Source organism: Mobula birostris, chromosome 2, assembly GCF_030028105.1.
Source record: "Mobula birostris isolate sMobBir1 chromosome 2, sMobBir1.hap1, whole genome shotgun sequence".
In the NCBI taxonomy this organism is placed as follows: Eukaryota; Metazoa; Chordata; class Chondrichthyes; order Myliobatiformes; family Myliobatidae; genus Mobula; species Mobula birostris.
In genome coordinates this window covers 106637212-106653077 of record NC_092371.1, presented here as the reverse complement: position 1 = coordinate 106653077, position 15866 = coordinate 106637212, and the positions used below count along the sequence as shown (strand labels likewise).

Below are 15866 nucleotides of genomic sequence, written 5' to 3'. Positions count from 1 at the left end.
AATTCCAGTGAGTACAGGCCCAGAGACAAACAGTCCACTGAAGGTAAGCCTTTCAATCCCAGAATCATTTCCATGAACTGCATTTGAACCTTCTCCAATGTCAGCACATTTTTTCTTAGATAAGGGGCCCAAAACTGAGGTTTCAGCAGTTCCTTGTAAAGCTGTAAAATTATGTACTTGCTTTTCTATTCTACTCCTCTCGAAATGAATGCTAGCATTGCATTTGCCTTCCTTACCACTGACTCAATCTGCAAATTAATCTTTAGAGAATCATACATGAGGCCTTCCAAATCCCTCAACACCAGCTCCATAGCAAAGAAAGCCCAGCAGCATCTCTACTTTCTGCCAAGGCTGAGAAAAGTCCATCTCCCCGCCCCCCCCCACCCCCCCATCCTCACCACATTCTACAGAGGTTGTATTGAGAGCATCCTGAGCAGCTGCATCACTGCCTGGTTCGGAAATTGCACCATCTTGGATTGCAAGACCCTGCAGCGGATAGTGAGGTCAGCTGAGATCATTGGGGTCTCTCTTACCGCCATTAGAGACATTTACAACACACGCTGCATCCGTAAAGCAAACAGCATTATGAAGGATCCCACGCATCCCTCATATGAACTCTTCTCCCTCCTGCCATCTGGCAAAAGGCACCGAAGTATTCGAGCTCTCACGACCAGACTATGAAACAGTTTCTTCCCCCCAAGTCATTAGACTCCGCAATATGTGCACATTGTCTTGTTTATTATTTATTGTAATGCCTGCACTGTTTTGTGCACTTTATGCAGTCCTGGGTAGTCCAGTGTAGTTTTCTGTTGTTTTTTTACGTAGTTCAGTGTAGTTTTTGTATTGTTCATGTAGCACCATGGTCCTGAAAAACGTTGTCTCGTTTTTACTGTGTACTGTACCAGCAGCCATGGTCAAAATGACAATAAAAAGTGACTTGACTTGCCCTCAGATTTTTAAATTTTCTCTCCATTTAGAAAATAATCTTTTATTTTTTTCGGCCAAAGAGTATGATCACACATTTCCCTATACTGTACTGTATTTAATCTGCTACTTCTTTGCCCATTCTACTAATCTGTCTAAGTCCCCTCTGTAGCTTTTCTGCTTCCTGAAAATTACCTGCCCTCCACCTATCTACAGTTGAAGTCAGAAGTTTACATACACCTTAGCCAAATACATTTAAACTCAGTTTTTCACAATTCTTGACATTTAATCCAAGAAAACATTCCCTGTCTTAGGTCAGTAAGGATCACTACTTTACTTTAAGAATGTGAAATGTCGGAATAATAGTAGAGAGAATGATTTATTTCAGCTTTTATTTCTTTCATCACATTCCCAGTGGGTTAGAAGTTTACATACACTTTGTTAGTATTTGGTAGCATTGACTTTAAATTGTTTAACTGGGGTCAAACATTTTGGATAGCCTTCCACAAGCTTCTCACAGTAAGTTGCTGGAATTTTGTTCCATTCCTCCAGATAGAACTGGTGTAACTGAGTCAGGTTTGTAGGCCTCCTTGCTCGCACACGCTTTTTCAGTTCTGCCCACAAATTTTCTATCTGATTGAGGTCAGGGCTTTGTGATGGCCACTCCAATACCTTGACTTTGTTGTCCTTAAGCAATTTTGCCACAACTTTGGAGGTATGCTTGGGGTCATTATCCATTTGGAGCTTCAAATTCCTGGCTGATGTCTTGAGATGTTGCTTCAATATACCCGCATAATTTTCCTTCCTCATGTTGTCATCTATTTTGTGAAGTGCACCAGTCCCTCCTGTAGCAAAGCACCCCCACAACATGATGCTACCACCCCCATGCTTCACGGTTGGGATGGTATTCTTCGGCTTGCAAGCCCCACCCTTTTTCCTCCAAACATAACGATGGTCATTATTGTTTCATCAGACCAGAGGACATTTCCCCAAAAAGTAAGATCTTTGTCCCCATGTGCACTTGCAAACTGTAGTCCTGCTTTTTTATGGCGATTTTGGAGCAGTGGCTTCTTCCTTGCTGAGCAGCCTTTCAGGTTATGTCGATATAGGACTCGTTTTACTGTGGATATAGATACTTGTCTACTTGTTTCCTCCAGCATCTTCACAAGCTCCTTTGCTGTTGTTCTGGGATTGATTTGCACTTTTTTGCACCAAAGTACATTCATCTCTAGGAGACAAAATGCATCTCCTTCATGAGTGGTATGATGGCTGCGTGGTCCCATGGTGTTTATACTTGCGTACTATTATTTGTACAGATGAACGTGGTACCTTCAGGTGTTTGGAAATTGCTCCCAAGGATGAACCAGACTTGACATCATTTTCTGACCTCAATCCGATAGAAAATTTGTGGGCAGAACTGAAAAAGCGTGTGCAAGCAAGGAGGCCTACAAACCTGACTCAGTTACACCAGTTCTGTCTGGGGGAATGGAACATAATTCCAGCAATTTACTGTGAGAAGCTTGTGGAAGGCTACCCAAAATGTTTGACCCAAGTTAAACAATTTAAAGGCAATACTACCAAACACTAACAAAGTGTATGTAAACTTCTAACCCACTGGGAATGTGATGAAAGAAATAAAAGCTGAAATAAATCATTCTCTCTACTATTATTCTGACATTTCACATTCTTAAAATAAAGTAGTGAACCTAACTGACCTAAGACAGGGAATGTTTTCTAGGATTGAATGCCAGGAATTGTGAAAAATGGAGTTTAAATGTATTTGGCTAAGGTGTATGTAAACTTCTGATTTCAACTGTATGTATCTTCTTCAAACCTGGCCACAAATACAGCAATTCCATAATCCAAATCATTAACTTATAACAAAAAGAAGTGATCCTAACACAGACCCTTGTGGAATGCAACTAGTCACTGGCAGCCTACCAAAAAGGCTCCCTTTATTCCCAGTCTTTCCCCCTTGCCAGTCAGCCAATGCTGTATCCATGCTAGTAATTTTCTTGGAATACCACGGTCTTTTAACTTGTTATGCAGCCTCACACCATCCACTTATTTTCCTTTTGTCTATCCTGCTTGTAATTTCTTTAAATAATTCCAACAGATTTGTCAGGCAAGATTTTCCCTAAACGAAACTATTCTGACTACAGCCTATTTTACAATGTGCATCCAAGTACCCCAAAACCACATCCTTGACAATCCACTCCAATGTCTTCCCAGCCACTGAGGTCAGACTAACTGGCCTATAATTTCCTTTCTTCTCCCTCTCTCCCTTCTTGGAAGTGTGGACTGACATTTCCAATTTTCCGGTCCTCCGGAACCATGACAGAATCGATTGATTCATCAAAGGTCATTACTAATGCCTCCACAATCTCTTCAGCCACCTCTTTCAGAACCCTGGGGTGTAGGCCATCTGGTCCAGGTGACTTATCTACCTCCTTTCAGTTTGCTAAGAACCTTCTCCCTAGTAATGACAACTTTGCACACATCTGAACATCTAGCAAACTGCTAGTGTTTTCCAGTGAAGACTGATACAAAATATATATTCAGTTCATCTGCCATTTCCTTCTCCCCCATTGCTACCTCTCCAGCCTCATCTTCCAATGGTCCAATATCTACTCTCACCTCTATTTTACACATTATATATCTGAAGAAACTTACAGATTCCTCTTTAATTTATTGGCCAGCTTACCCTTGTATTCCATCTTTTCCTTTTTTATGACTTAGTTGCCTTCTGCTGGTTTTTAAAACTTCCCAATCCTCTAAATTTTGACTATTTTTTGCTTCATTATATGCCCTCTCTTATGCTTTTATGTTTGCTTTGTCTTCTCGTGTCAACCATGGTCCTGCCTTTAGAATACTTCTTCTTTCGGACAACCATGCCCGTCATCTATCTGTGATTTGGCTCACTGTGTCTCTGTCCATTGCCGTAACTTACCAGTTCTGGACATGTCCCACTGCCCACCAGGGCACACACTGTTTACATGGCAGCTCCAGGAGACTTTCTGATCACTATGAACCTGAGGTCATTGACGGTGGTGAACTCAGCAATGGCAATGCCAATGAATGTGACAGGTTTGTGATTAGACTTTCTCAATGGAGATTGTTAATGTTTGATACTTTTATTGTGTGAGTGCTACAGGACACTTGAAACCCAAAACAGATCTATTTGTGATAACACACACAAAATGCTGCAGGAATCTCAGCAGGCCAGGCAACTATCTATTGAAGAGTAAACAGTCGATGTTTCAGGCTGAGACCCTTCATCAGGACTGGAAAGAAGAGATTAGGTCCAGGTAAGAAGATGGGCGGAGAAAAGGAAGAAGTACAAGGTGATAGGTGAAACCGGGACAGGAGGAGTGGTGAAGTAAAGAGCTGGGAAGTCGATTAGTGAAAGAGATAAAGGGCTGGGGAAGGGGGAATCTGATAGGAGAGGATAGAAGGCCATGGAAGAAAGAAAGGGAAAGGTGAGGACTACCAGAGGAAGGTGATGGGCAAGTAAGGAGATAAGGTAACAGAGGGAAATGGCAATGCGGAATGGTGAAGGAGGCGTGGGGTGGGGGGGAGCAATTACCGGAGGTTTGAGAAATCAATGTTCATGCCATCAGGACCAGATGGAATATAAAGTGTTGTTCCTCCAACCCAAGTGTGGCCTCATTACGACAGCAGAGGAGGCCATGCACTGACATAAGGGAATGGAAATGGGAAGTAGAATTGAAACGTGTGGCCGCCAGGAGATCTTGCTTTTTTTGGCGGATGGAGCACAGGTGAAGCCATTTGCCAATCTACAACAGGTCTGACTGATATGCAGGTCGCTACACCAGATACAGTAGATGACTCCAACAGACTCACAGGTAAAGTATCAACTCACCTGGAAGGACCGTTTTCCCTGAATTATAGTGAGGGAGGTGCAGGGGCAGGTGTGGCACTTGTTCCACTTGCAAGGACAAGTGCCAGGAGGGGGATCATTGGGGAGGGATGAATAGATGAAGGGGCCACAGAGGGAGCAATCCCTGTGGAAAGCAGAATGTGGGGTGGGGGGAGAAGGGAAATGCGCTTGGTAGTGGGACACTGTTGGAGATGGTGTAAGTTACAGAGAATTATGTGCTGGAGACTGAGGATGATAGGGTGGTAGGTGAGGACAAGTGTAACCTTATGCCTGCTGGGGTGGCAGGCGGCAGACATGCGTGAAATGTAAGAGCTGCAGGTGCAAGCATTGTTGATGGTGGAAGAAGGAAAGCCCCTTTCTTTGAAGGAGGGCATCTCATTAGTTCCAGAATGAAAAGCCTGAGAGCAGAAGCGGCAGAGACAGGGGAATTGAGAGAAGGGGATGGCATTTTTACAGGTGACAGGGTGGGAAGAGGTATAGTCCAAATAACTGTGAGGATCAGTGGGTTTGTAACAGATATCAGTGGATAAACTGTCTCTACAGATGGAGACAGTGAGATTGAGAAATGGGAGGGAGGTGTCGGAAATGGACCAGGTAAATTTGAGCGCAGGGTGGAAGCTGGAGGCAAAGTTGACGAAGTCAAAGTGCTTGGCATGGGTGCAGGAAGCAGCATCAATGCAGTGTCGATATAGCATAAGAAAAGTTGGGGGAGTGATACCGGTTGAGGCTTGCAACACAGAATGTTCCATGTAGCCATCAAAAAATGAGACATAACTGGGACCCATATGAGTGCCCATGCTACGCTTTTTGAGGGAAGTGGGAGGAGCCAAAGGAGAAATTATTGAAGTGAGGAACAGTCCCCAGGGCCTGATGGGATTTACCAAGAAGGGAACAAGGGAAAATCCTGGGAACTATAGACCGGTGAGACTCACTTCAGTTGTAGGGAAAGTGCTGCAGAAAATTCTTTATGAGCATTTGGGAACCCATGGCCTAATTAGGGAGAGCCAGCATGGCTTTGTGTACAGCAGGTTGTGTCTCACCAACTTAAATGAGTTTTTTCACAAGGTGATGAGAGGGATCGATGAGGGCAAGGCAGCGGATGTTGTCAACATGGATTGTACTAAGGCACGGGATCCGCGGCAAATTAGCTATTTGGATTCAGAACTGGCTTGCTGATAGCAGATAGAGGGTAGTGGTCAAAGGTTCTTATTCAAGCCAGAGGTCTGTAATTAGTGGTGTTCTGCAGGAATATGTTCTGAGACCTCTGCTATTTGTGATAAATATAAATGACCTGGATGAAAACGTAGATGAATGGGTTTGCAAATTTGCGGATGATACCAAGATTGGTGGAGCTATGGATAATGTAGACGACCGGCAAAGAATACAACACAATGTAGATCAATTGCGGATATGGGCAGAGAAACGGCAGATGGAGTTTAACCCAGATAAATGTGAGGTGTTGTACCTCGGTAGGGCAAATGCAAGGAGACAGTACACTGTCAAGAGCAAGATCCTTAACAGTGTTGCTGAGCAGAGATATCCTAGGATCCATATTCATAGCTCCTTGAAAGTGGCTACACAGGTCGATAAGGTGGTTAAGGCTTATGGAATGCTTGTTTTTATTAGTCGAGGTATTGCGTTCAAAAGTCAGGAGGTTATGTTGCAACTTTATAAATCTCTAGTTAGACCACATCTGGTAGTGCGCACAGTTCTGGTCGCCCCACTATAGGAAGGATGTCGAGGCTTTAGAGAAGGTGCAGAAGAGGTTTACCAGGATGCTGCCTGGTTTAGAGGGCATGTGCTATCACAAGAGGCTGTTTTCTCTGGAGTGCCAGAGGCTGAGGGGAGATCTGATAGTTTACAAGATTATGAAGGCACAAATAGCGTGCACGGAGATTATGCTTTGAAGGTGGGGGGGGTAGGTTTAGGGGAGATGTGAGGGGAGTTTTATGCTCAGAGTCGTGGCTGCCTGGTATGGGAAAAAACACATTTGAGGCTTTTAAGAGACGCTTGGATAGGCACATGGCTATAAGGAAAATGGAGGGATATGGACGTGGTGTAGGTAGGAGGGATTAGTGTTTTGGGTGTTTTTGATTTGCTTTTCAGCATGTTTGACACAACATTGTGGGCCAAATGGCCTGTTCCTGTGCTGTACTGTTCTACATTTGTTCTACTTGACAAAAGGATCCAGAACCAGATGACTTTCAACAAAGGTGATCTGCTAAAGAATCAAAAGTGACACAAGGTGTTTGTTTATCCCGTGCAGCTCTAATTGATATTTTACTTCACTGGAAGTTGGACCCAGTTCTTCCTTTTGGGCCTCAATCTCAACTATTCCCATTACCTATGAGGTATGGACATCAGCGTGTTCTGGATGTTGGACTCGATCTCAATGTTCCACTTCAATTGGTAGAAAATCACTTACCTACTTATCTGAAAGACACATTGTATGTTTTTCCTGCAAGATAAACTTGGAACCATATAGTTCAACTAAGCCCAAATCCTTAGATTTAGATAACAAGATCTCACTGGGAGGCCCAGTGCACCCGTTCCCAGAACCCTTTGTCCACTGAATGCAAGCACTCCTTTCGGCACAACTTTAGATTTCCGGCACTTGTACACTTGATTCGCCGTGGCAGTAAACTCTGCAGCCCACAGATACCTGGGTAAGAATAGTGCCGTTCAAAGCGTTTACAAGCATTGCTTCCCCTCTGCCAAATGGCAACAATCCAGTCAATATTTTTATCAGAACTCCGTAGCCAATTTAACACAGCAAGCTCCCACAAGCAATAAACTCAATGTCAACAGGCATTGTGTGTGTCAACAGTAAAAGTCAGCCTAATTCATTTCCCTGTCAATCAGCTACCAAATGTTGCTACTCTGTCATCCGTTGCCACGACCCCTGCTCCTCATCATATGCTCTGTCCACAACCCTAAACTCCGCCCTGTGCTGGTTTCCCACAGTCCCTGGTTTCTGACCCTGCTCTATTGAACATCCAACTAATAGCTCTCCATTCTGCTTTCACACATTAGAGGACAGTGGTTCATTCCAACAACCCAGCTGTGTGAGGTACAGTCCTTTGGAAGCAGAGAAAATGACCACACAACGTTGAAATGAGCAGGGAAGGAGGAGGTTAACTACCTGTGTCGTTCTTCCTCAGTCCAGAGATTTGAGGGACAGAGAACATGTCAGACGTTAAGCGCACCCAGCTCATTGTCTTCTTCAGTCTGCATAAAGTCATGCAGGAAATTCAAATTAAACCTCTTCATGCACAGAGAGCTAATGATCTCACCACAGAGAGTACGAGAGATGGAAAGAAGGGATGGATTTAAAAGAACTGTTGTGGAACAGAAAGACTGCCAGGTCCAGTTGGGCTGAATTGACTCCCAACTGCCACAGGGTGTGTTGTAGATTCACTAGGTACCTGAGACAGAGTTTAAAATAGAGCTGATTTATTTGTCACAGGTCTGGAATATTAAACTCCAGTCTCATTAAAGGTGAACATCTGGAGTTAGCAAATGCGATAGTTAAGTATCCAGTATACAGCTTATTTAAACATTTTCACCCAATGTACGACACAAGGTGGATGACTGAGAAAATCCCTGCCATCAGTCTGAGCAGGTGAATGGTTTTTCCCCAGTGTGAATTGACTGGTGTCTCTGTAGGTTGGACGAGTGAGTGAATCCCTTCCCACAGTCTGAGCAGGTAAACGGCCTCTCCCCAGTGTGAATTAACTGGTGTCTCTGTAGGTTGGATGAGTGAGAGAATCCCTTTCCACAGTCTGAACAGGTGAACGGCCTCTCTCTAGTGTGAACTCGCTGGTGTGCCAGTAGGTCAGATGACTGAGTGAATCCCTTCCCACAGTTTAAGCAGGTGAACGGTTTCGCCCCAGTGTGAACTGACTGGTGTACCAGTAATTGAGACGACTTAGTAAATCCCTTCCCACAGTCTGAGCAGGTGAATGGCCTCTCCCCAGTGTGAACTCGCTGATGTACCTTCAGTTGAGATGATGAAATGAATCCCTTCCCGCAGTCTGAGCAGATGAACGGCTTCTCCCCAGTGTGAATTCGCTGATGTACCTTCAGTTGAGATGACTGAGTGAATCCCTTCCCACAGTCTGAACAGGTGAATGGTCTCTCCCCCGTGTGAACTCGCTGATGTGCCAGTAGGTCAGATGATCGAGTGAATCCCTTCCCACATTCTGAGCAGGTGAATCGCATTTTTCCAGTGTGAACTGACTGGTGTGCCAGTAGTTGGGATGACTGAGTGAATCCCTTCCTACATACGGAACAGGTGAACGGCCTCTCTCCTGTGTGAATACGCTGGTGTGTCTGTAGGTGGGATAACTGAGTGAATCCCTTCCCACAATCTGAGCAGGTGAACGGCCTCTCCCCAGTGTGAACTCGCTGATGTACCTTCAGTCGAGATGACTGAGTGAATCCCTTCCCACAGTCTGAGCAGGTGAACGGCATCTTACCAGTGTAATCTGACTGGTGTGCCAATAGGTCAGATGACCAAATGAATCCCTTCCCACAGTCTGAGCAGGGAAATGGACTTAGTGTAAACCAACTGGGGTGTCAATAGGTGGGATGACTTAGCCAATCCTTTCCCACATTCAGAGCAAATGTTCCTCCTCTCTCAAGTGTGAACTCGCTCATGTGTCAGCAGGTCAGATGACTGAATGAATCTCTTCTCACAGACGGAACAGTTAAAGGGTCTCTCTCCCTTGTGAACTCACTGTTGTGTCTGCAGTGGGCTGAGTGACTGATACTCTTCCCACAGTCTGAGTAGGTGATGGCCTCTCCCCAGCGTGAAATTCCTGATGTACCTTCAGCTTGGATGACGGAATGAGTCGCTTCCCACAGTCAGCACAGGTGAATCAGATATCGCACTATGGAGTTAACTTGCTGATGTATCTTCAGGATCGATGACATCGTAGATCCCCTCCTATACATAAAGCAGGCGAATGGCCTCTCCCCACTGTGAACTCACTGGCGCTTCTATGGATGGGCCAATGACTGAATTCCTTCCCACACTGAGAGAAGGAGGATGATCTCTCTCTCCTATCAATTCTCTTGCAATTCAGCAAGTCAGATGTCCCTTGTACAATCAATGCAGTTGAAGACCCAATCTCCAGTGAACAAATTCTCTGGTGTGTTCTCAGCACCCTGGTTCCGGTTGACTTCACTGAGTTACAACAAAAATTTTCTTTTCAGAGACAAAGCAGATTGCCAATTGGGATGAGATACTTCTTCATCTCCCAGGATCAACCGATAATTGGTGTTACAAAGGAAATATCTGGTCATTACTTAAATAGCTGGACAGGGACAACAAAACTGACATGTTCTTATCTTTGAGATTACCATACACCACTTGTCGTTTCTAACCTGAAAAAAGATTTGCAAAGGACATCAATGAGTGAAGCACAGCATTTCAGATGAGATAATTTTAGTCTGTTTGGTACCGCAAAATTCAACCCAAGTTTAAGGAACTCCTCAGATTGCCCGTCTCAACCTGTGACTTGGCTCAGTCTGTCTCCACTTGTATTATTTCCAAGTTCTGGTCATGTCCCACAGCACTACAAAGAACACATGATATTACATGGCTGATCTGGACACTTTCTGACCCCCACACCCCAGGTGATTCACAGTGGTAAACTCATCGACGGCAATGCCAATGAATATGGAAGGAAGGGCAGTCGTCTTTCTCATTGCAGTGTGGTACTTTAGTGATGTGAAAGCTACAAGTTACTAGTTACCCAGTTAGTGCAGTGGGAATGGATCCGGGGCAGTGTTTTGTTCTGTGTGTGAGATGTGGGAATGCTGGGAGACCTCCAGCCTCCCAGATAATCACGTCTGCACCAGGCGCAAAGAGCTGCAGCTCTAAAGGGAACATGTTAAGGAACTGGAGCTGCAGCTCGATGACCTTCAGCTCATACGGGAGACTGAGGAAGTGATAGATAGGAGCTACAGGGAGGTAGTCACTTTAGGTTGCAGGAGACAGGTAACTGGGTGACTCTCAGAAGGAAGGGAAGTGGGCAGCCAGTGCAGAGTATACCTGTGGCCAGTCCCTTAATAACAAGTATACCACTTTGGATACTGATGAAGGGGACAACGTACTGGAGGAGAGCCATAGTGACTGGGTCTCTGGCCCAGAGTCTGGCACTGTGGCTCAGAATTGAATTGACTTTATTTCTTACATCCTTCATATACATGAGTAAAAATCTTTACATTACATCTCTGTCTAAATGTGCAATTTGCAATTTATAGTAATTTATAATAAATAGTATGTATGACTGGGCAGTCAATATAACATAGAAATACAGTTGTATCAGCATGAATTAATCAGTCTGATGGCCTGGTGGAAGAAGCTGTCTCAGAGCCTGTTGGTCCTGGCTTTTATGCTGTGGTACCGTTTCCCAGATGGTAGCAGCTGGAACAGTTTGTGGTTGGGGTGACTCAGGTCCCCAATGATCCTTTGGGCCCTTTTTACACACCTGTCTTTGTAGATGTCCTGAATAGTGGGAAGATCACATCTACAGATGTGCTGGGCTGTCCACACCACTCTCCGCAGAGTCCTGCGATTAAGGGAGGTACAGTTCCCATACCAGGCAGTGATGCAGCCAGTCAGAATACTCTCAATTGTGCCCCTGTAGAAAGTTCTTAGGATTTGAGGGCCCATACCAAACTTCTTCAACCCTCTGAGGTGAAAGAGGTGCTGTTGTGAAGAGAGATGAAGAGGACTGCAGTAGTGATAGAAGACTCTGCAGTTTGTGGACACAGTAGAGACTCCTGGATGTTATGTTGCATCCCAGTGCCAGAGTCAGGAATGTCTTGGATAGGGTTCACTGCATTCTAAAAGGGCAGAGTGAGCAGCTAGAATTCTTGGTAAATATTGCCACCAATGACATAGGTAGGAAAGGAGAGGAGGTACTGAGGCCAGATTTTAGGGAGTTAGGTAAAAAGCTGAAAAGTAGGACCTCCAGGGTAGTAACCTCTGGATTGCCACCTGTGCCACGTGCCAGTGAGTATAAGAATAGGATGATTGGGTTGCTGAGGAACTTGTGCGGGGGGGGGGGGGTTCAGATATCTGGATCATTGGGGAAGATGTGACCTGTACAAAGAGGATGGGTGACACCTGAACCCGAAGGTGACCAACATCCTTGTGGGCAAGTTAGCTGGAATGCCTGGGGAGGGTTTAAACTAATTTGGCAAGGGGATGGGAAGAGGAGTGACAGGGCTGAGAATGGGGCAGTCAGTATACGTTCAGAGGCAGTGTGTAGTGAGCCTGTCAAGAAGGACAGTCAGATGGTTTGTAAAATTGTAGTCAATGGGGTGAATTGAAGTGTAACATGGTTGCAAAAATTGAGAATGGTGATGAATACAGGATTGAAGGTGTTATATTTGAATGCACGCAGTATACAGAACAAGGTAGATAATCTTGTAGCACAGTTACAGGTTAGCAGGTAGACATAGTGGGCATTTCTGAGTCGTGGCTGAAAGAAGATCACTTTGTATCAAAAGGGCAGGCAGGTAGGCAGAGGGGTGGAGTGGCTCTGTTGGTAAAAAAGGAAATCAAATCATTAGAAAGAGGTGACAAGGACCAGAAGATGTGGAATCCTTGTGGGTAGAGTTAAGAAACTGTGAGGGTGGAAAGACCCTGATGGGAGTTGTATACAAACCTCTGAACAACAGCCAGGATGTGGGGTACAAGTTATGAGAGATAGAAAAGGTGTGTAAAAAGGGCAATGTTGTGATAGTCATGGGGGATTTTAGTATGCAGGTATATTTGGAAAGTCAAGTTAGTGCTAGATCCCAAGAGGGGGAATTTGTAGAATGCTGAAGAGATGGCTTTTTAGAGCAGCTCATGGTTGAGCCTACTAGAGAAAGGACAATTCTGGATTAGGTGTGGTATAATGAAAAGATTTGACTAGGGAAATTAAGGTAAAGGAAACCTTAAGAAGCAGCGATCATAATATGATAGAATTCACCCTGAATTTGAGGGGGAGAGTCTAAAATCAGATGTATCGAATATTACAGGGAGTAAAGGTGATTACAGAGGCATGAGAAAAGAGCTGGCGAAAGTTGATTGGAAGTGGACATAAGCAGGGATAACTGCAGACTAGCAATGGTTGGAGATTCCGGGAGCAATTCAGAAGACACAAGATAGATATATCCCAAAGAAGAGAAGTATTCTAAAGGCTTGATGACACAATCATAGCTGACAAGGGAAGTTAGAGGATTGGGAAGCTTTTAAAAACCAATAGATAGCAACTAAAAAAGTCATAAAAGAGGAAAAGAAGGAAAGAGAAGGTAAGCTAGCCAATAATATTAAAGAGAATACCAAAAGCTTGTTCTGATAAATGAAGTGTAAAAAGAGGAGACAGTAGATATCGGACCACTGAAAAATGATGCTGGAGAGGTAGTAACGGTCGTACAACAAAACAGCAGATGAACTGAATAAGTACTTAGCAGAGTTCTTCACTGTGGAGGACATGAGCAATTTGCCAAAAGTTTGAATGTCATGAGGTAGAAGTGAGTGAAGTTGCCATTACTAGGGAGAAAGTCCTTGGAAAGTGCTGAAAGGTCTGAAGGTAGATAAGTCACCTGGACCAGACGGTCTACACCCCAGGGTTCTGACCACAATGGATTCTGGCATGGTTCCGGAGGACTGGAAAAATTGCAAACGCCATTCCACTCTTCAAGAAGGGAGGAAGTCAGAAGTAAAGAAATTATAGGCCAGTTAGTCTGACCTCAGTGTTGGGAAGATGTTGGAGTTGACTGTTAAGGACGTGGTTTCAGGGTACTTGGAGGCACATGGTAAAATAGGCCGAAGTCAGCATGGTTTCCCTAAGCGACAATCCAGACAAATCAGTTGGAATTCTTTGAAGAAATAACAAGCAGAATAGACAAAGGAGAATTGGGGGATGTTCTGTTCATGGATTTTCAGAACACCTTTGACTAGGTGCTACACATGAGGCTGCCTAACAAGATAAAAGCTCATAGTATTACAGGATATTAGAATATTGGCTGACTGGCAGAAAGCAAAGAGTGGGAATAAAGGGAGACTTTTCTGGTTGTTTGCCAATGACTAGTGGTGTTCTACAGGAGCCAGTGTTGTGACCACTGCTTTTTACATTGTATGTCAATAACTTGGATGACAAAATTGATGGCTTTGTGGCTAGGTTTAGTGACAATACAATGATAAGTGGAGGGGCAGATAGTGTTAAGGAAGCAGAATGGCTACAGAAGGACTTAGACTGACTAGAAGAATGGCAAAGAAGTGGCAGATGGAATATAGTGTCATGCACTTTGGTAGAAGAAATAAAAGTATAGACTATTTTCTAAATGGAGGGAAAAATCTCCACTGTCAGTCCTTGTGCAGGGCTTCCTAAAGGTTAATTTTGCATGTTGAGTCAGTGGTGAGGAAGGCAAATGCATTGTTAGCATTCATCTCAAGAGGACTAGACTCAAAAGCAAGGAAGTAATACTGAGGATAGGGTTCTGGTCATGCCATCCTTGGAGTATTCTGAGCAATTTTGGGACACTTATCTAAGACAGGATGTGCTGACACTAGACAGGGTTCAAAAGAGGTTCACAAAAATAATTCTGGGATTGGACCTTAACAAATGGGGAAGGCCTTGATAGTGGATTTGGGGAGGAGATTTCCTGTGGTGGTGGGAGTCTACAGCCAGAGGACACAGCCTCTGAATAGAGGGACTTCCATATAGAATGGCAATGAGGAGGAATTTCTTCAGCCAGAGTGCTGAATTTGTGGAATTTGTTGCTACAGGTGGCTGTGGATGCCAAGTCACTGAGTATATTTAAGGCAGAGGTTGACAGATTCTTGATTAGTCAGCGCATGAAGGAATACAGGGAGAAGGCAGGAGATTGGGGCTGAGAGGAAAATGAATCCACCATGATGAAATAGTAGACAGACTCGATGGGCCAAATGGCCTAATTCTGCTCCTGTATCTTATGGTCGAAAGCATGCTCTCATAGGTAGAAAGGTCCTGAACAAGAGGAGGAAAAATAAAGATGATTTTCTCAAGACCTAAAGCTGATGGAAGGATTTTGTTCTTTTTTTCATGCCGCACTAATTGATATTTTCATTGAAAGGAAGGTAGACTCTTCATCTGAGATTTACTCGGAACTATATTTTTGTCCCGATTTCCTAATCTTTGGATTTAGATAGTTGGAGCTCGGCACGTTTGGGAGATCTATCTGCTCCCATTCCCTCTGCCTGCACTTCCAAACACTGGCGCGGAAAGCGGTAGAATGTCACCAATGGCTGCTTTCGTACCCAGAAACCCCCACGAATGAGAGACGCATCTACCGGTTACAGTCTCAGTAATGGGCATGCGCCGCAGAAATGGCGCAAGCAACTTCGCTAATCAGCAGAAAGCTCCCCGGGGCCCGGGCACGGATCATGAGGCTGAGAGAGAGAGAAAGGACCAGGAATGTCCCAGGTTTGCGGCACCATGGTGTGTCCGGAGCTCTCAGCAGTTGTGCCTCAGTCGCGGTGTATACAACTGTGCTGAAATCCCTGCCAGGAGCCAACTCCTACCTCCTGCGAATCCTCCCGGGCCTTTTGTGGACTGAGCGCATGCGCAACTTTCAGGCGCATCAGCGACCCTTCCGCCTGCGCATTTGATCGCAGGGTCACCGGCGGCGAATTCAGAAGCGTGGAGTCTCTGCGCAAATAGGGTGCTGTTTAAAGTGTCTGCAAGCACCGGTTCCACGCCATGTCTCAAAAAACATTCAATGTGCTCATGTAGAACATTCAGCACATTGGAGATATAGAGCAACACACACAAAGTATTGGAGGAACTCAACAAGTCAGGCAGCATCTTAGCAGAGGAATAAACAGTGTACGTTTGCTGAAGGGTTCCGGACCGAATCGTTAACTGTTTATTCCTCTCCATTGACGCGGCCTGAGCCGCTGAGTTCCTCCAGCATTTTGCAGAAATACACATTTTTTTCAGTTGATCAGTTTCGAAATGTTGCTGATCTTTCATTGAGAGCCACATCGTCCTGCTCT

At 44.7% G+C, this 15866-nt stretch overlaps 1 protein-coding gene across 1 annotated transcript; it reads right to left on the bottom strand.

The window, feature by feature from the left end:
* Positions 1-8346: 8346 nt before the first annotated feature.
* On the bottom strand, positions 8347-15404 carry LOC140189325 (uncharacterized). The gene is made up of 2 exons (XM_072246044.1): positions 15129-15404; positions 8347-10213 (listed from the first exon to the last, which is right to left on the bottom strand). Exon 2 carries the CDS (start codon positions 9296-9298, stop codon positions 8435-8437), a length of 864 nt encoding a protein of 287 aa, XP_072102145.1. The 5' UTR covers positions 9299-10213; positions 15129-15404; the 3' UTR covers positions 8347-8434.
* Between the last annotated feature and the right edge of the window lie 462 nt (positions 15405-15866).

Excerpts from the sequence above, each read along its gene's own strand:
- LOC140189325 (XM_072246044.1), bottom strand. The coding sequence starts at position 9,298 with ATGCCGTTCACCTGCTCAGACTGTGGGAAGGGATTCACTCAGTCATCT.